The following is a 21,609-nucleotide window of genomic DNA, read 5'->3' on the forward strand; positions in this document are numbered from 1 at the left end:
TTTTTCAATACAAAAATATCCAATAAAGGTAAAAAAAAGAAGAACATTTAGACTCTGTAGCCAATTCTTCCACAGTCCCCTTGAAAAGCCAATAAATACACACACACACACACACGGAAAGAAAGGTAAAATATAAATTTTCGAACTCTTAAGAAATATTTTGTACTCCACCTATGATTGATAAGTAAAATTTCATAATCATGCTGCACTAACCAACCAGAAGCATGGTTTCTCCAGGGACAAGTCTACAGTCACGAATTTGCTGATCTATCAGGACATATGGGCCGCGTTTGAGAAATGGTACCAGTTGTATTCAATTTATAGTCCGGTCAATTTAGACATGAAGCTACCTGAATGCCCACCAAGCTGAAAATCTGTAAAATTGTTTAAAATATTATTAAAAATAAGATTTGAAAGTTCCCCATCTTTCCCCTGCATGGAAAAAATTGTATTCAAGGTCAAAGGTTAAAAAATGAGTTTTTCGCGATTTTCAGCAAAACGGTTTTACCATAAAAATACTCCAGACAAAAATTGTAGATCACAAAATTATCTACAAAAACTGCATCAATACTTTTTTTCCTACGAGCCACCGTTTTTGAGATATAACGATTCAAATAGTTGTAAAAGTTGTAATCGTCATAATATGCACACGCCACCTATGAGGTAGTGTACTTAGCGCGTTTTTTTAACGTGATTTCCCCAATAGGCCTATTCCACGGGTTAGTTGTGATCCTGTTTAATTTGAAACCATTGCAAAATAATGGATATTAGCAGAGATTGAAAGGATAAAAGCAATTTAAGTTAAAAAAGTTGTGAAATTGAATCGTTCGAATCGTAACTTTCAAATCCTTCTTCTTGTTCTTGTTCGTCTTGTTCTTTTTCTTCTTGTTCTTCTTCATCATCATCTTGAGTACATGTAAACTGCGTAGACAGTGATGTATCGCAGGTAATTTTTTAGGAGCTCCGTACATAGAAAGAAGACAGTGAATATGCCGTTAGTGATAATTTCTTGTCGAGTTGAATTAGGTACTATTTTTTAAAACTTCAGCACATTGAACTAAATTTTGTTTTTCTAACATTTTGAAAACACAGCCAGTTGATGCATGTAAAAATAGTACATGATTTTGAAACTTTGCAAAGGTAGATAAAGTTTTTGATGGATATATTTCCGATTGATGTTGAGCTTTTCCTGGTTTTAAGAAGAAAATAGTTTTTTCAGTTGGAGTTAGAGCAGTGAGTAATACGAGTAAGTCTACATCACAGTATACTTATATACAGTAGTCCCACTTAGCGTCGGTTCCTTTGATGTTGGTGTCCAGGAGTTTCAGTTTTTACAATGCTGACGTATTTGACACTAATGACATTTCTTCCTACTACAATCTCAACCAAAGCATCTAAACACTGCTCAACATAACAACTATTCATATAAACTGCTTAAAAAAATACAGTCGATGAAAACCATGTTGGGAACCTGAGAAAATTGTACAAATGATAATTTTGCATTTGTGTAATATTCAAGTAACCCAGATCATTTGGACAATGATGAACTATGTTTCAAGTAGATTTTAAAAATGGGGGCAGATGTTTATATTCGGATGTGACAAAATATATTTTCATTTCAACAAGAAAAAAGACAAGATGAAGAATGAGTTTTGCTATTCATGAACCATGGTACGAATCCATGCGAAATTTCTTTGTAGTGATTTTTGGGGCCAAATATATTATATTAATTTATTGATTTGAGAATTAAAGATGGCGGACGAGTTTGCCGATTCGATTATATTAAGGGCCAGTTATTAAAAACATTCCTAATCGAATTCATCACTCAAGATTTAAGAATCTCTAGAGCCTATTCTTTTTGAATTATGTAGTACTATTTAGGACTTGAAGAAGTAAAAAAGTAATTGTGTAGTGTTCAACAAACAAATTTTTCAGTAGGTTGGGTGAAACCCAAGAAATTCGACAACTATGGAAGGGTTGCGTGCCTGTCTTTAACTCGTCGTTTGCGCAGACCTGAGACTGCAACTCCTGGGCTGCGTGTAGAAAATTCAAACCAAAAATCACCCGAAGTGGGATTACTGTATATAGTATACTGTGTCTACATCTTCACCAACAACAACAATAGTTGTATTTGTCAAATTGAATTGCTCTATTGCTGTTTCAATTATCAATACGTCAGCATCATTATTAGCTTGTTTTACCAATATATTTTCAGCAGTAAATTTTTCTTTGAACATTTGAAATGAAGCGAGACTTGTGAGTATTTGTAAGAATTTTTTGTTGACTGGTTGAAACTATCATATTTTCATCAAATAAAATATCAGTTGATGTAGATGTTGCTAAAGTTCGACGACGTTGTTCTGCAGCTTTGATATTTATCGTGCAGTCATTATAGCCATCAAATACTACAGTAACTCTGGAATCAACAGAGATGTATATACATGACGTACTCATGCATATTATGACGATTACCACTTTTACAACTTTTTGAATCGTTATATCTCCAAAACGGTGGCTTGTAGGAAAAAAGTATTCAAACATTTTTTGTAGATAATTTGATGATTCACAATTTTTGTCTGAAGTATTTTTATGACAAAACTTACCGTTATGTTGAAAATCGCGAAAAACTCATTTTTTTGACCTTTGACCTTGAATACATTTTTTTCCATGCAGGGGAAAGATTGGGAACTTTCAAATTCTATTTTTGATTATAATTCAAACAATTTTACTGATTTTCAGCTTAGTGGAAATTTAGGTAGCTTCACTCTTATTTTTTGGCCTAATTTGAACGGACTATTATAGAGATTTTTCAAAGGCGTTTTCTAGAGTTAATCATGTTGTATTGCTTCGTAACATACAATCCTCTGGTTTTGGGGATAGTGTTTTGGATTGGATTGGCAGCGTCCTTACAAGTGAAATTCAGTGGATACAAATTAATAATTACATATCACATACAATTGAAGCCAGTTCTGGTGTTCCCCAGGGTAGTCACTGTGGACCAATACTTTTCAATATCTTCATTGATGATCTCATTGCGCACATTACTGACTCAGAGGGATTGATATTTACTGATGATGATCTCAAGCTATACCATGTGATTGAATCGTATGTTGATTGAAACTTCAGTATGATGTGAACCATTTGGTGTAGAAATAACTCTTTGGAACTAAATCTTGACAAATATCTAGTCATGCATTTTAATCCTTCTCGAGCATCAATCGCATATGATTACCTACTGCATAAGTTCTTTGCCCTTGAACCAAGTTGATGAAGTTGAAGATATCGGTGTTATATTGGCCAAACCTAGATAACCTTTTCCGGAAGAGTAAAAGAACATAGGGGTAGTTTCGTGATTGAGAAAACCAAATACTCATTTGCAAACCATCTTTCGACAGAGTACCATGAGTTCAACCAAGACTATGATGTATTATATTTCTAAAAAAAGGGTTGGAACTCAATCTTTTGGAATGCTTAGAAATTGTCAGATTCCAGAATTCTGAAAATTGACTGAATGACCAAATAAAATTTAATTCAGGATTAAGTCAATATGAAAATTCTTGTGGAAGCTATCGTCTAGCACAGGGGTCTCCAAACTTTGAAGCCTTCATGCCATAATGATTTTTTCAGTTTGTTCCAAGGGCCAATTTCTGCCCTTAACTATATTTCTAGACTGGGATAGTCGCAAAGTGCGTGACCTAAGCAAACTTAGTTGCTGTCGCGGGCCAGATTGATGACAGTAAATCATTGGCTGTCGCGGGCCGGATTGATGACACTGGCGGGCCGGATTTGGCCCGCGAGCCGTAGTTTGGAGACCCCTGGTCTAGCAAAACACTTGGTACAGTGAAAAATCTCACAATAATCTGTTATTTGATTACTCCACTTAGTATTTAATCCATTTCAATTTTGGGTCACAGCTGTTTTTTTTACAAATCAACATTTTTTTCTATCCAATTTTATAATCATTGTTCATTTCTTTTTTAACTGACTCATCCGAAAATTTCAATCCAAATTTTGTATATTTCATTCATTTTTTTCTCTCACAGATTTCAAATCTGTTCAACACTTTGACAACCACATTGAAAAAAACGTATATTTTGCTACTTTGAAGTATCCATGATAATAAGATGCAAATAACTGTAGAAAAATGACTTTTGGGCCTGCCTAACTAGAGACTTATTGTGAAATGATACATCAATTCCAAAAAAATAACTTTTATTTCCAATTTAATTAGTAATGAAAATGATTCCTTGGAGTTTTCACAAACGGCCTGTCACAACTAAATACAATAGTGTCTATATCATCCTGAACCAGTGGGACGATAGTTTTAACTGGGGGTGGTCGCCTTATTTTCCTTCCATGACAACCCTTCTTTCTCTGCCACAAACCTGATCTTGGTCGGTTTCCCAATTCCCTATTTCTCTGCGCAGATCCTATCGGAGTATTTCCGTGTTCTATATTACTCAATCTTCCCACAGTACACATGCAGATGGCAGGTAGACTGAATTCCTTTTTCGATGGCATCATGATAACAACATGATCATTCGGGGCCTTTCTCACTATGGTTGCATATGTTCCAGCAGAATGTACAAGGAAACCTCCTAAACCAGGGTATTTCTCAACACAGTGCACTTGAGTTCCTATTGGTAGGGCTCCTAGTGGATAGGCATCTCCTTCATTGGCTCTGACTGAAATCAACAGGGGCGTGAATCAACGATTTTTTAGTATCAATGATATCTTTATCTGTTATATGATCAACAAACAAGACACAGGTCAAATATATTTTCAAAATGGCCATTTTCATATCAATATAATCAGTGAGTAGCTGATTGAAAGCTCAAAATAATCAAGAAGACATACAGACATCGAAAGTGCAAGAGAATGAATACTGAGATTAAAGATTTCAAAGTGGTAGAGTGACAAAAAATGTATTTCAAAGAACACTGCATTATATCGAATTTATCATATTTCATTTAACAACAAACTTCTTATTTAATTTGTCAGTCGACACATACGTGGACTGTTCTTTTGATTAGCGATTAAATAGATGGATGAAGGTCTACAGCATGCAATTGTGCAAAGATCTCATTTGATAATTTTTTTATTTTCAAGTGGTAGTATCTGTAAAAGTAAACCAGAGCTGTTGAAAAGAAAATTTACCACATTTACCTACTCAAGATGAAAATTCAAGGGAGTAGTACCTGGTATCCTAGGTATATGACAAGAAGTTTTGATCAAATCTCCAGGTTTCATATTCACGGTTGCCAGGATGTACTTTAACTTATCTCCGTTCGCCACTAAAGCTATATTTGCTGTTCTACAACCATCTTTGATGATTTTTACCACTTTTTCTACTTGAACTTGACCCTCTTCACTTGGACCAACACGTTTCCAATCTATCCAATGATATTTATGTTTTATACCTCCTCCAATGCCCTTCACAACCATTCTGCCAGTTTTAGGGTCTCTGCCTCCCAAATTAGTAACGTTTAAAGGTTTGACTGTGTATTCTTCAGGATAGTGAACTATTCGTCGAAATGATTTTCCATGGCCGATTTCAGGTTTTTCCACATGTTTTGCTTTGTATCTTACAGGGATTAAAGCTTTAGAACATGTAGCAGAAGCGTCTAGTAATGTTAATCTATTGAAAATCCTGACTAAAGTACCCATCTCAGACACTATATTTTACGTTTCTTTTTGTTGAATGATTTCAATAGGTTATGTTGTGCTGTCATTGTTGTCAATCCATAGACATTACAACTATTGAACCGGTCATCCCGTCATTAAACGTCTTGATACCGTGCAGACTACATTAAAAAGAGAGATTATGAAAGATGAGATAGAATATGGCTAACATTATTTTATCTTTCACAATCTTTTTCTATTATTACTAATCACCTTCTTTTGAAATAGAAGCAGAACACGATCGCGAAAAAATATTTAAGTTCGATAAGGAATCAATTATGATATCGTACGATCATTGGGAAAATGATCCATTTTGTTATTGTTTTCTAACAATAGTTGAAATTTCCAACAAGAACTCAATTTTTTCCACTTTTCTGAATATAAATATGACTTTTTACTAAAACTATAAAAATTCAGGTTTATTTAAGTGAAGACTTTGAAATGTCTCAAACATAAATCCTACATTCATGTGTATGTCTCTAGAGCAATATATAACACAAATAAAAAATATATTCGCTATGACATAGATTACTAGTGTCTCAAACCACTGGGGTGGTTTGATATTTTTGACTTCTGAAAGAGCCAACCTTTACAATTGAAAAATAAATATTCCTTTTTGTTTCTTCAAAAAATCGCAAAGTTCATTGAGTGTCAGTGGTTTCCATTGGTTGAAGAAATCCATCATAAACATGAGATTGAGAAATCGAGTTGATATACTGGTGAGTTCAACATAAAAATTCCAATGGATTGCTTCAAGCAATAGCAACGAGCCAAAGTTCCGAAAGGATCTGACATTGACTTCGTTAGATACTTAGTTTTACACTAGTCCTAGTTGAAGTTTTTTCAGCGGTCTCGTGAAATAGGTATTTCCAAGAAGATTTTCCGATTCTGACGTCAGAATAATGGATGCCGTGAAGTCAGTACGTGGTAAACCCATTTTAACTTATTGCCTTGACGAGTCGCGAGTCGACTGCGTAGAAACTCGTGACACCTACACTTCAAAGTCCGTACTACAAAGTTTGATGTTGGGACTTGACACCTGTTGGATTGAAAATGTTTTACTTTTTCATGTTTTACTTTGTGAAAAGTTGGTAGTATATTCGGTATATACATCTCCGATCTCCGCGGTTGAAAACGTTAGAAAAGAAGCGAATTTAGTGGTGTGGTGATTGTTAACGTAAATTGTTCGAGAAATATTGAAACTTTCATTGAATTGTTGGTGCTGAATTGTGATAAAAACATATTCGTGTTTGTGGAACATTGTTATTGGATTATTAACCAACAAGGAACAAAATCATAAGAGGTAAGCAGTGCAGAACACGAGATGTTAGCTGTTATTCCTTGAATGTACAGTACTTGATGTAAAAAAATGTAAGGAATTGCCAATAAGTACTTTTGGAAATCGCTTTTTTTTGGAAATGAGGTTAACATGGATTTATTTTTCTGTTAAAATATTTTGAATGTGATAAGTTACAAAAAGATGTTCAATTACGTTGACAAGAAAGTTTGGACAGATTCACACAATGTTTTTTCTAATGAGACAATAGATCAACGTGTTATTATTTATTTAATGATCAGAGGCGCGGCAAATTCTTGTTTCTTGACCGAGTCTCGGAGGTAGGGCATGTCGTACAATAATAATTACCTATTATGAACTTGTACCTTTATGAAAAATAGATATATTAAGTAATTCAAGGCCATGGACCAATCGAGAAAGAATGGAGTTCCCATTAGAAAATAAACCAAGATTTTTTAACTAGAACTTCTGTTTACCTACAATAATGACGTCAGTTTATCCGAGAATATGGGTAGGTCATCGACTTCCGACTTATTTACAGTGTAACCTAGTTATTCTTGGTCTTTGCCATGGACCGATTTCATCTTACGTCGATGGTGTAACTGCTCCTTCAACTGCTGCATTTCACAAATAACGTATTTTGCGGTTCTGTCGATTGTGAATCAATCAGTATCTTCTTCAGAAATTCGTTTTTATCTTTCTATACAATCAAAAAGCATCAGCGAATGACCAGGTCATGCTTTGATAGACTGCAGACGGACGCCTGAGGCTCATAATTTCTTAATTAGCCTACTTTCTCATGATTGCTTTGACAGGAAATACCTCAGTTTAAGCACTGTTTCACATATTCATGTATTATTTATTGCACTTCCTTGTTGCCCCTTTCATTATTAAATGAGGATTGTCTAATTTTGAGTATTCCATCAATGTCATGTATTTTTCCTGTTAACCTCTAATTCTTCCGTATACAGGGAGTTTTTTCTGGTTCCAGAGAGATGTAGCTCTTGAAATATTATGGTCAATAGTTCCATTATCAATATTTTAGCAAATCTACAAAATTTACAGTAACAAATTTCTTTTTTTTATTATCATTATGCACCCCCAGTCGCATTTCTATACCGGTGAAAAAACCTGTTGAAAAATTAACAGCAATAAAATTGTTAGGAAAGCTAGAAAATATTGTGTTCACCATGAGAAAAATAAATTAAAATTGATCTAATGTACGGGTGTGAATCTTAGTGGTGGATTTTTTTACGATTTCCACCGAAACTAGATATATTGAAAAAAGTTGAATGTGAAAGTTGTAGGTGCTCAGATTATACAAAGAACTAAATAATTACAACTTTTGCAAGAACCATTTTTTAACAAACCTTAAAATTTTTCTAAAAAATCGGAAAAGCCGGTTCTCGCTGTTTTTATTCAATTTTTCAGTTCAAAACTTTATTTAGGTGTTGAACCCAAAATATCCATGTACTGAAAACAGTTTTTTCAGTATTTAGAGTGGTCGTTTGTACTTTCAGATGGTGTAAAAGAAAAGTAACATTACTATGGAAACTAAGTAAAACGAAATTTTTAATTTTGTAGCAAATTTTTCCATGGTGAAGAAGTACCACTGTCGAATTTGAAAATTCTATTTCTAGCGCATTGATGAGGCCTTTTTAAGGGATACACAAAAATGTATTTCCACTAAGTTTTCTGTGAAACAAATAATTCTATGGAGAAATATTGAAAGAAGGTTTAGTTTCAGTGGAAATCGTGAAAAAACATTTCCCCCCTTTAAAATTCCCATTTAATCCCCTGTACATTGTATCGACTTTCCTCAAAAATTATTCACATTAGTCAGAACATAGTCGATTCATTATTATATAACTCTTACATCATTAAATGATGATTCACAATTTTTGGGTATTTCATTGATGTATTTTGCCTGCTAACTCATTTTTATCTAAGTATTTCGAAATATGAATGAGAAAAAGTTATAAAGAGAGTTTATACCGACTTTACAGATAATTCTTGAATGAGAAATCGGAAAATTTTCATCAACAGGCCGATACAGCTGTTTAAAAATGGATCCCAAAGTTTTTTTTATTAATTATTATGGAAGTTTTGAGGATTGTTATGTGAAATATTGAACATGAATTATAAGTATTTCTGCAGTTGTACAATTATACCTCTGGTGTATTTTTTATAATGTTCTTATTAAAATAACATGCCTTTATAAATTTCACAAAGAACATTGAATTTTTCAAATTCGAATTTAATATCGTTGACATTTCATTAAATTTTTTTAACAAATAAAAATATAATTGGCTATAATTAACTATAGTAATTTTACTTTTGGGAGATACGAATTCTGAAAATGGTTGAGATGAACCGTTAATTTTTCATAATAATATTCATTATTTTATTACACTTTTGAAGAAAGCAATTGAGTTAAATGTGGTGAAGATAAAACTTCTAAAATGTCGCTGAAAATATTGTTCTTCACAATCAATAGAAATTCTAGTAAAGTAAAAAAAATATATTGCTGTACTCCAAGTATTGATAACTGAAGTACTGAAATATCTAAAATACTAGTTTGGGCTTTACATTTGCTACATTTTCATTACATAGTATGTTTTTTATATCCAAATAAACTTTGGAATGAAAAGAGAATCTGCGTGTCTACCTGGACCTGGAAGTACCCATAACTCCAGGTAACAAATTAATGGTTTCTGGTACATTTTGATATTTGCACCACTGTTCTGCTGTAACGTTTTTATTTTTCATCTGAGAACATAATTTTAGGAAAAGTACCTCATTTTATTTCCTAATAAATAGCAATTCTGAAACTGGTGGATGTAAAATGATATTACACAGTATAAACAGTGCATTTCTTTAATGTCCCCCCTCCTTTGGTATTTTGAACGGGTCAACTCAAAAAAATTTAAATTTGGGGTAACGAAATTAATGCATGAATACTTTATTTTAAAGTGAAATTGACAGATGAAACTTTCAAGATGGCGACTGGGCGCCATCTTGGGAAAAAAATTGAATGGAAAGGGAGGTCTTGTGACACATCTTTTTGAAGCTCCTGGCAAATGCTTCACAACCCTAGAATATAATGTCAATATCTTCAACTACTACAAAATGGCGGAACTTTTCATAATAGCCTGATTACATTGACATTTAACTACATAATACGAGGTGGTAATAAGCTTGAGGTCAGTTCAGAAGATGCTCGAAATGGTTGCCTTGAACTTCTGAACATATGAACAGCGTATCCGATATTTCACGCCGAACATTTTCGAACACAGTAACGTTAATATCTCTACAAATATTTATTATTCTCTGCCGTATATCCAATATTGAAGCAGGTTCAGTTTCGTACACTTTTTGCTTCAAATAGCCCCATAAAATGAGTCCAAAGGTGTCAAATCTGGCGAGCGGGCTGGCCATTCTGTTGGACCTCGACGGCCAATCCAACGACTGGGAAAAGTGGTATCCAAATACAGTTCCCCTGTTAAATTTGATCAATAAATAGGGGTCCAATATGGTTTTCCAATATTCCTGCCCAAACGTTAATTTTTTCTGGATATTGTGTATGTGTTTCCCGGAAAACGTGAAGGGTGGTGTCACTTCAATAACGGCAATTTTGTCTGTGAACATTGCCTTTAAAAAAAATGTACATTCGTCACTGAAACAAATATTGTGGAGATAGGTACGATGCCTTGGAATGGTTTCCGTCATGATTTCACAGAATTCTGTTCTTCGATCAGGGTCATCTTCAGTTAATTGGTGTACCATTTCAATTTTGTATGGATGATACCTATCCCTCTTCAAAAGCCTCCACATAGTAGAAGGAGACACCTCACAAACATTCGTGACAGAATAAGTAGACCGTTCAGGATTCACTACCATCTCACCAATTATTTGCACTTGCTCTTCTTCCGGAATGGACGGATGACCTGGGGGCTCTTTGTTATGTACACTGCCGTTAGTTGTGAATTTGGATACAAGTTCTCTCAAATATTTTCTACAGATAGGACGATTCGGAAAACGTTCATTGAAAATCCTTTCGGTCTCGTGAAAGTTACTCTTCGCACCGTAAATAAAAATCGCTTCAATTTTTTTCTTCATTGACCATTTTAGAGATTGTTGAGGTGGTACCTTTCTACTAGTAAAACCGAAAACTAAATGAGAATATTCTAACAGAACGATGATGTTCATTGGCGTACTGACATTTTTTGTCTTTTTTATAAACAAAAAATAACTTAACAAAATATATATTTAAAACTCGTTCGGCTTGTTGGTCCAAGAATCTCCAGAAAACTTTATCGCTGGGTCATCAGCATATTAGATTACTGAACTTTTGGTGTTTCTCAGTACTCTAATATTGTTTTTATAAATTAGGAAGAGTATGGGACCCATAACTGTTCCTTGCGGTATGCCTATGGTGATACGAAGGGGTTTACTAACACAGTTTTTGATTTTTACTCTCGTGAATTCTGTCCAGGAGATAATTTTCAGTGCCTCTCATCCTAGATCTTTCCAATCTATGCAATAATATATATTTAGATAATTAATTTTTATGTAACGTTGTGGTTTGATATATTAATAGTGTGTTATTCCCATGAAAAATATGTAATACCTACTGGACTACGTTTTCACAGGTTTTCCCACATTCTAACAGCAAATGGCTGTCATTCAATTTTTTGTGTGCTATAAAATTATCGACATCCATTTTTTACACGTCATTCTGAATCTAATGAGCTATGACTTATATTTTTACTAGCTAAATGTAATCGGTTAGGATACCAGTGATGGTCTCTTTCTGGGTTTGTTTTTTCAATACTTTCCATTGAAAAAAAAAACTGGCTTAGAAGTGAAAGTTGCTTTCGTCGCTCCTAGAAAGATGAACTTAGAATGAACGTTTCAACATTCATATTATTCAGTTTTATGCTAATTTGACTTGTTCCCACTTTGATACTACAACATTTTGAATCATGAGTTTGTTATTTCGCCATTCAGAGTAAATTCTATTACTCTTTTCAGGGTCGTATGCTTCGAGAATGACAATCAACTTGTTTTCACTAAATCGAGAAATGATTCCAACAACTTTAAAGAGAACGAGGTTTTTTATTCTGCAAGAAAGTTGTTTTTTTTCTCATTTCTCAACAAAGAGTTTTGTTTCTTTTTGTAACTGTTGAACAATAAATATATAGAATTCTTCCCTCCAATGTCCGTAATCTCATATTTCATCGGAAAATGTCTTGACGCCAGTTTCACGGAAACTAGGAAAAAGGAAAATGTCTAACTTGAAGTTGATATTTTTTATACGTAGGATGATTATAAAAATTATTCAGTGAATTGTTGATCGATACCGACGAAACGTTGGAAAAAATAGAAAAAAGACAAACGTATATGACCACGTATTTGTTTTTTCTTCAATTTTCCAAGTTGATAATTCTTTTTATTGAAAATTGACAATTGCAAACTGCCAAAAAGTAAACTTTTCATAAATTGGATAAGTTTCGTTAACATTTCTCATGCCTTCAGTGAATATTTGACCGATAACGTTGAAACGTTGGAAAAATAGAAAAAAGACAACGGATTTGACAACGTATTTGTCTTTTCTTCAATTTTCCAAGTTGATAATTCTTTAATTATTGAAAATTGATAGTTGCAAACTGCCAAAAAGTAAACTTTTCATAAATTGGATAAGTTTCGTTAACATTTCTCATGCCTTCAGTGAATAGTTGAAACGTTGGAAAAATGGAAAAAAGACAACGTATTCGACCACGTATTTGTTTTTTTCCTCAATTTGCTGTTTTTTGTGTAACGATCATGCCTCTTTTTAATTGCGTAGAAAAGTAGTTATATTTTGAAATTTTACTTTGGCAAACACTTGATTTTTTTTTACTCCAGAAATACCACTTTATTTCAAACAGTTTATCAAAATATTTGTATAAAATTTTTGTGAGCCCGTCTTATATTGTACGTTCCTTGGATTCTGTCGAGCATACCAACCGTGGTTACACAATATTTGATGTAATTATTTATATTTACTTTCACCTATTATATGTATAAGTTATGCAGGATTTATCTTATATCGTGTAAATCAACTAACAACAAAGACCAAATAAATTTGTCGTTATGCAAGCTGCAGTTTAAAATAGTCGCATACATAGGAGTCACAACCATGGAAATTATGACACGTCGATTGTGACAGTTCATAGTTGTGACAATATCGATATGCATTAGTAGCCACAGTTGAATATACGGGGTCTGTTGAAAAAGTAAGGTGAATTTTAATTTTTCCCAAACAATATTCCTTTTTATCTGCCATGACAATTCCAACAACCCGATAAGGTTTAACTTATTTTTTTGTATATAAAAACGTCAAAAACTGTCAGTACGGCAATGAACATCGTTGTTCAGTTGGAATATTCTCATTTAGTTTTCGGTTTTACTAGTAGAAAGGTACCACGTCAACAATCTCTGAAATGGTCAATTCTCGTTCATCCATCCATTCCGTAAGAGCTGCAAGTGCAAATAATTGGTAGTAAATCCTGAACAGTCTACTTATTCCGTCGCGAATGTTTGTGAGGTGTTTCCTTTCGAAGAGGAATAGATATCATCCAATTAACTGAGGATGACCCTGATCGAAGAACATAATTCTGCGAAATCATGACGGAAACCATTGCAAGGCATCCTATCTATCTCCACAATATTTGTTTTAGTGACGAATGCACATTTTTTTAAGGCAATGTTCACAGACAAAAGTGCTGTTATTGGAGTGACACCACCTTTCACGTTTTCCGGGAAACACATACCCAATATCCAGAAAAAAATAACGTTTGGGCAGGAATATTGGGAAAACATATTGTAGGACCTCTATTCATTGATCAAAATTTAAAAGGGGAACTGTATTTGAATATGCTGGAAACTACTGTTGACCCTCTCATCACTGTAATCGTCCAAGCGAATCCTAATGAATTCGATACGGATATTGTATTCCAACAAGATGGAGCACCACCACATTACTCCAGACAAGTAAGAAACTATTTGGGTGCTACTTTTCCCGGTCGTTGGATTGGCGGTCGAGGTCCTACAGAATGGCAAGCCCGCTCGCCAGATTTGACACCTTTGGACTTTTTTTATGGGGCTATTTGAAGCAAAAGGTTTACGAAACTGAACTTGCTTCGATAATATGGCAGAGAATAATAAATATTTGTAGAGATATTGATGTTATTGTGTTCAGCGTGAAATATCGGATAGGCTGTTTATGTGTCGAAAAGTTCAAGGCAACCATTTCGAGCATCTTCTGAACTGACCTCAAGCTTACTACCTCATTGAAACTATCACCATTTTGTAGTAGTTGAAGATATTGATATTATATTCTAGGGTTGTGAAGCATTAGTCAGGAGCTTCAAAAAGATATGTCACAAGACCCCCCTTTTCATTTAATTGTTTTCCCAGATGGCGCCCAGTCGTCATTTTGAAAGTTTCATCTGTCAATTTCACTTCAAAATAAATTTTTTCATTTTTTCCATTTCCATTTTTTGAGTTGACCAGTTCAAAAAATAAAAGGAGGGGGGACATTAAAGAAATGCACTGTACAGAATATATGTAGATTTACCTTAACCGGTACTGGCTAAACATCTGGACCTAATCTTTCTCGTTCTTATGGAAAGTTCAATGTCGTATATACCAGATCTTCAAAGTATTTCTGTCGAAGGGAACGACCCCCTTGTATATTTTAATCAAAACACCGCCTGGAATTCCGTGTTAAAATAAATCTGCGGCGGAAACGTTCACCGTCATCCCCTGTGCACATGGCCCCCAGTTAGTAAACTACAACATCTTGAACGTTTGGCAGTGAGTTTTGGGTGATAATTGGAACAATGAGGATTTATAGGTACTCGTATAAAAGTATTATGGGTAAGTGAAGCTTAATATAACGGTAAATTTTCGTTTTGAGGACACCCGACGATTTTGAAAAAATTTTTGCCTGTACTTACGTATTTTGATTCGTAGATTACGAATCCGAAAGAAAAAATCGGCGCTCTCCCTTATTCACTAAGTTACGGCCCTTTAAAGTTCTGAAAAGGGCAACTTTTCAGCCTTCTTTTTCACAAAATGAACTATTTGAAAACACAAGCATCTATTCACTAGGTCACCTTTACACCTTATTCCTCCTTCTTTGATACTTTCCACTTCAATTATCAACATTTTTCTCATAAAAAACTCAATTTAAAAACGAATGCTTCTCCTGGTGACATTATTCTATTTTTAGGTTAGTTACTAGTGACATTTCAGAAAAAAGTGGTTGGTATTTGCCGCCGCCTACTATTTCAAATTCGTAATACACCACCAAAAACCAATTTACGATTTAAAGAATGAAGGTAAAAAACATTTGAATTACTTTAGGAATATGGACTGCATCAGTGGCACCAACCATGCCATTAACCTTAAAAACGTAAAATACAGAGATATGTAACCGAAAAGCAGCTCCGTACATTTTTTAACATTTTTATTGGAAATAGTTTATTTTGTGAAAAAGAAGGCTGAAAAGTTGCCCTTTTCAGGACTTTGAAGGACCGTAACTTTGTAAATAAGGGAGAGCGCCGCTTTTTTTTTGGATTCGTAATCTACGCATCAAAATACGTAAGTACACGCAAAAATTTTTTCAAAATCGCCGGGTGTCCTCAAAACGAAAATTTACCAAAAAAAATAATATGCATATTCTTAAGGCTGGTTTTTCTCATCTTCTGGTGAATATTCAAATTTCGCGGGCTGCATACATTCGATTAGCGATTTTTTTATTTTGGTACACTCGTCTCGAATTTATGTTCAAATTTTCAGTTGTTTGGCATGTTTAGTTTGTTGGTGAGAGGCATAAACGTTGCGTGTTCGGCAATTTTCTGCTATCGAAAAAAATGGATCAAACAATTTGCATCAAATTGTGTAATGGAATTGAATGGTCGAAAACAATTGAAATATTGACAGTGGCATACAGTGATTGTACTCTGAGTGAGAAAAATGTTTACAAGTGGTACAGATTCAGTTTAAAATCTGCTTTTTCGTTAACTTGAAGGTTGGGTTGGACAAGGTTAGGTTAGTGATTTGTTGGGTAATGTCATTTGGGGTAGATGGACTCGGAGGTTGGGGTGGTGATTTGTTGGGTTAGGTTCGATGACGAGAAATTTAAGAAAAAAAATTGTAGTTTTTATTGGAAAAGGGTGGGTTAGTCTTTAAAAATGTGATTATTTAGGATTTTGACGAGAAATTGATAAAAACAAACATTTTACATAATACAGAAAGTGCGTTTTGGGTTATTTTCAATAGCAAAAATGTTAATAAAATTGTAATTTCCATTTAACGAATGAAAATCAAAAAATGGTTGTAGATTAGCTCATTTGGGATGGACGAGGTTAGGTTGGAGACTTATTGGGTTATGTCATTTGGGGTAGATGGATTCGGAAGTTGGGGTGGTGATTTGTTGGGTTAGGTTCGATGACGAGAAATTTAAGAAAAAAATTTGTAGTTTTTATTGGAAAAGGGTGGGTTAGTCTTTAAAAATGTGACTATTTAGGATTTCGACGAGAAATTGATAGAAAAAAACATTTTACATTTTAGTTTTGCGAAATTATGGCCGAGCGTAACAACCATAACCCAAATTTCTTTTACAACGTTTGCTTTTCTGACGAATGCACTTTTTTACTTAATGGAGAGGTTAACCGGCATAACTGTAGAATTTGGAGCGATACAAATCCTCATGTATTTCGAGAAGCTCACACTCAACATCCAGAAAAGCTAAACGTTTGAGTAGGAATTTTGGGAGACTACCTAATCGGACATCTGTTATTCCTGGGTTTTAACTGGCGAACGTGAAATGCTGAAAAATGCGATTGATCCGTTAATAACTGAACAATAAGAAAACGATCCTCTACTACTTGAACAACAATTGCATTTCCAACAAGACGGAGCTCCTCCGCACTACGCCGCACCAGTTCCCAATACGTCAATTTGCAGTATTTCGGTAGTTGGATTGGAAGAAGAGGTCCTATAGAGTGGCCTGCGCGATTTCCTGACCTGAACCTTCTGGACTTCTTCTTTCTTGTGGGAACATCTCAAGTCCAAGATTTTTGTGACTCACCCTGAAAATTTGTACGAACTACGCCAAAGAATTGTGAATGAGTGTCGTCAAATAACTCCAATTGTGCTGAACCATGTCAGTTTGAGGGGTTGTAGAGCCCTTATTAGGGGGTTGCTCGTTCAAGCCTAAAATATACGTCAAAAGATGTCCCCAAACAAAACTATTCGACTTTTTTCGGGAAATTTTTTCACTCACTATGGGATAAGAAATATACGAGGTGGCTCGTCTGAGATGGGACACCCTGTATATATATATATATATATATATATATATATATATATATATATATAAGAAAAAAAAAAGAAAAAAGTAGTCTTTTTGCTGACTAGTCAGAAAATAAGTGAAACAATATTTGGGTATGCAGCAGGCCAAAATTTAGTGGTCTCTTATAACACAGATTCCAAGCTTTCGATAATCTTTATTATCATCATCAGGGATGCTACAATAAGGGTAAAAAACAGTCATATTTATAAAATAATAATTCAAACCAACTTACAGTGTATGTGAGGTTATGTGGCAGGTTGAAAGAAGTATGGACGTAACATATATGAAAAATTACTATGATGTCACTCAGGACGTTACAGACAAACAATATATAGTAGATTTAATGATATATCATTATATTATCAAATTAAAAAAACCACCTGTTCCTTGAAGAGGAAACCACAAAACTCCATGAATAAAAAAACCGACTTAAATCACCTAAGTGAAATTTACTCTTATTTAATTTGTATGGATAATCACAAAACGAGAAATCATCAAATCTCATCTAATGGTATTCTTCTCACAGATTGAATCTTCCATTTACAATACATCATCATCCTTTTTCATTATTACTGTTTAATATAAAATCCATTAGCAAATCGGGAATAGCAGAGCATGTTTGGGCTCATCAACATAATATCAAGTGGTCCCAAAGCTTAGATCATCCACAGGGAGAAACACTGGTCAAAGAGGAAGTTCAAAGAAGCTGTATATATGATAGTAATAATCCAAACGTCGTGAAGTAACTTGGTTTGAAATATTTTTTAAAATTTTTATTTGTTCAGTTTTCAATTTTTTGCTTGTTTTCAGTTTATTATGATGTCATTTCACGGTTTATTTTGATTTTATTCGTTATTTCAGGGATTTCAAATCATATTATATCATATTAGACAGTGGAAGTCCGAACTAGTGAAATTCATATATAATATTGTAAATCAATATTCAGTCAATGCCTTTTTTCGTTGTAACTGTGTCGAATCGTGTATGACAGTATAATCGCGGTGAAGAATGCGTACATTCTTGGCGACATAGTAATGGAAGACATTGAAATTCACGAACAATTACCAAGCAATTAATACCCATATCACTCTGAGGAATTCTACGGTATGAAGTCACATGCCTTGTGAATTGAAATCAGTTGAAAATAACTTTGGTTTTGAATAATGAAATTCTAAACGGTTTGTCGGGTGAGTCAACGCTTGAGGTGAATATTTGAAATAGTTAGAAAGTACTAAAAAAAGTACTTAATTGCATTATGCACTTGCAACACAAAATTAATTTATGCCCGCGATTTGTTTGTGTCCATGTAGAACAAAACCAACGCAACTGCAATCTTTCTTCATTAAGCATCGGTTTGTGAGGCCGCTTGAATTTATTTTCTTGCTTGATATGTATTGAATTCATATTATTAAATATTTCTCAATACGTTTTATTATCTCATGTTACATAGTAATCTAATTTTTATATTTTGAGGACTGTCTTATTTTACTGACATGTATCATCTTCATAATTGTCAAATCCTTTTTGACACTGCCAACCTTATATTAACAGTAAGTGATTTTTGCTTGTATTTGAAATTTGAATTCCATATTCATCAATAACAGAGAAAGTTTCAAGTTTTGTTATTGACTAGTTAGCAAATACTATCCTTCAACTATGTATATATGACTTGACGTCGGGATCCCAATCTGCCTACTTCCCAGGTCTCCCTACTCCCAAGTGGAGACCAGTTACGAGATCTGGGGTGTAGGCAGATTGAGACCCCGATGCCAAGTCACAAAATCTTTGAAGCGTGTCACGACCTGAAGAATAGACAGATTGAGATTTTCTTCAAAATGGCCTCAAAGTCGAAGCCAAAACGCGAACCACTGAAATCACCAGACGCTGTTCAATCCTGACTTTAGATTAACATATATAACATTTTCAAGACACTGAGGTCGCAATGTGTCTACTCCTCAGGTAGCGTCACCCTTTAAAGGTTTTGTGACTTGACGCCGGGGTCTCAATCTGCCTACCCAGGTCTCAGTCACTGGACTCCGCGAAAGTCTCAACCTACCTACTCCCAAGCGGAGACCAGTGACGAACCTGGGGTGTAGGCAGATTGAAATCCTGGCGTTAAGTCACAAAACTCTTACTGTTGAGCCCGGGATCTCAATCTGCCTACTTCACAGGTATCCTCATTCCCAAGCGGAGACCAATGACGAAACCTGCTGAGGTTTCAATCTGTCCACTCCTCAGGTAGTGACACGTTTTAGAGGTTTTGTGACTTGACGCCGGGGTCTCAGTCTGCCTACTCACCAGTGATGAACCTGGCGTGTAGGCAGATTGAGACCCTGATGTCAAGTCACAAATTCTTTGTATTTGATAAATACCAAATACTTGTTTTTAGAAGTGAGTGAACCGGATTTTTTTAAATATTTGCAACAGCAGTTGATAAAGGGGAGTCCTTGAAACGGATCTATTGAAATGATTTTTGAAGAAACTTTGCAGTTTTTTGAGAACAATGGTGTAAAGATTCAGAAGTGAGTGAACAGGATTTTTTTAAATATTTGCAACAGCAGTTGATAAAGTGGAGTCCTTGGAACGGATCTATTCTGTTTAAAAATCTGTTTAAAATCGGTTTTTCCGTTAACCAGCTGTCGCACCCCTACGAACGACAACCCTCAGAAGTAGAAACTTGTGCGAGCTAAGGATTAACGAGGTCTTACCTTTTAACGTGTGATTCCTAACATGGGTTGGACGGTAGCAAGTGAAGATCGATCGTTCAGACTAGGGCTTGAACCACCGACCAACACGGCAGTCAATTCGAGTGAGTGAACAAAGCACCCACGCCGAACCGCTTGGCTACCGACTGACCATGATTGACTTGAAATGATTTTTGAAGAAACTTTGCAATTTTTTGGGAACAATGGTGGAGAGACTTTTATTGACAATTTTTCGGACTTGACACTTTCCAGGATGTGAAAAAAATGTGTAGTGGAGTCCAAGTGGCAAGCTTTTAGTTCATCCGGATAAGTTACCCGATAAATGAATGCTGTTGAACAATTTATCCTCATATGGCACGGTGGTTGGAGATCCATGACGGTTGCAGATGGTTAAATTGAAGAAAAGTAACACCTTCAGTTGAAAAAAAAAATAATGGTCGAATAAATAATTGTATTTATTTCCTCTGGAAGAAAATAACTTATCGGTATTTTTTTATTTTTACTGTGGCGCTAATTTAAGCGGAAACCACTGATTCATGACCTACTGCTAAAGTTGTTGAGAAAGCAACGCGTAATTTCAAAATGCATAATTTCCGTGAAATAACTCTACCGATATTACCATACATCGATAAGCCAAGAACAATGATACTTCCAAAACGTGAATTCGTGCCGTTTTTCTCTTGGAGGCGTTTCTTTCTCGGAAAATAACTGTTTCTATACGATATTCGCGGCCGATTTCGGTTGACGAGAGCATCAGCACCGTGTTTGGTGTACTTATGGTTTTAATTGCCTTTTTTATTGTGGTATTAGAGTAAACGTGTCGCGCCACTGCTGACGTCATCCGAATTTTTGGTTGTTCAAATATTTCAGTGGCGTACTGAGAACAATTGCCCGGTGAATGGCGCACCAAGGTTTGATTTTTGCGAACGATTGGGACAAACCTCGGCCAATCGGACACAACATTTCGCACTAGTATTTCTAAAGGGACACAACTCAAAAATCAATATGAAAAAAATCGATAAATATTTTTTTATCGATCATATAAACTGTATCAAGTTGATACAGTATCATCTGAACTATATCAAGTTGATACATTTTGGATGTTAATACAACTTGATACAGTTCAGATAAAGAAATATTTACCAATTTTTTCATAGTCTCAACTCAAATATACCGATTTTTGAGTTGTGACATTTTAGAAATACTAGTGCGATTTATTTTATTTCTACAGGAAATAATGGAAATAAATACAGGTTTGTTTTTAGCATCAGTATCACTGTATGTTGAAGGTTCGAGGTTCACAGACTATAATAATCTAATAAATGATGCGTCAACTCAGTAAAACAATTTCCAATTGTTCCGATCACTTTATTGATGATCTAAACCTATTATATGAGATCACAATAGGTATTTGTCAATTCACTGTTGACTGAATCAATTAATTCGAATTGACTGTATCCTTCAACTTTCTATTAAAGAAGCATAGAATTTGAAGAATTCGAGAACGAATCAGGAAGTCC

General features: G+C 34.6%; 2 protein-coding genes across 2 annotated transcripts in view; one reads left to right on the plus strand and one right to left on the minus strand.

Moving 5' to 3' along the window:
• Positions 1 to 4,195: 4,195 nt before the first annotated feature.
• On the minus strand, positions 4,196 to 5,762 carry mRpL2 (mitochondrial ribosomal protein L2). Its single transcript, XM_023162425.2, has 2 exons — positions 5,199 to 5,762; positions 4,196 to 4,685 (listed from the first exon to the last, which is right to left on the minus strand). The coding sequence occupies exons 1-2, from the start codon at positions 5,665 to 5,667 to the stop codon at positions 4,228 to 4,230; spliced, it is 927 nt and encodes a 308-aa protein (XP_023018193.2). The 5' UTR covers positions 5,668 to 5,762; the 3' UTR covers positions 4,196 to 4,227.
• A 993-nt stretch (positions 5,763 to 6,755) lies between these two features.
• The window catches only part of kst (spectrin beta chain, non-erythrocytic 5 kst), a 71,067-nt gene continuing 56,213 nt past the window's right edge, over positions 6,756 to 21,609 (plus strand). Inside the window, exon 1 of the mRNA XM_023162406.2 lies at positions 6,756 to 6,985. The gene's annotated coding sequence lies outside the window, so the exon portion shown is untranslated. The remainder of the gene's footprint in view (positions 6,986 to 21,609) is intronic.

Source organism: Leptinotarsa decemlineata, unplaced genomic scaffold, assembly GCF_025532065.1.
Source record: "Leptinotarsa decemlineata unplaced genomic scaffold, Ldec_3_MD MMD2_tig00026361_RagTag_RagTag, whole genome shotgun sequence".
In the NCBI taxonomy this organism is placed as follows: domain Eukaryota; kingdom Metazoa; phylum Arthropoda; class Insecta; order Coleoptera; family Chrysomelidae; genus Leptinotarsa; species Leptinotarsa decemlineata.

Bases quoted from the DNA above. Each gene is read 5' to 3' on its own strand.
- mRpL2 (XM_023162425.2), bottom strand. From the start codon at position 5,667: ATGGGTACTTTAGTCAGGATTTTCAATAGATTAACATTACTAGACGCT. The intron at 4,686-5,198 runs GTACTACTCCCT...TGTTGATTTCAG, and splicing joins TCATATACCTAGGATACCAG to TCAGAGCCAATGAAGGAGAT.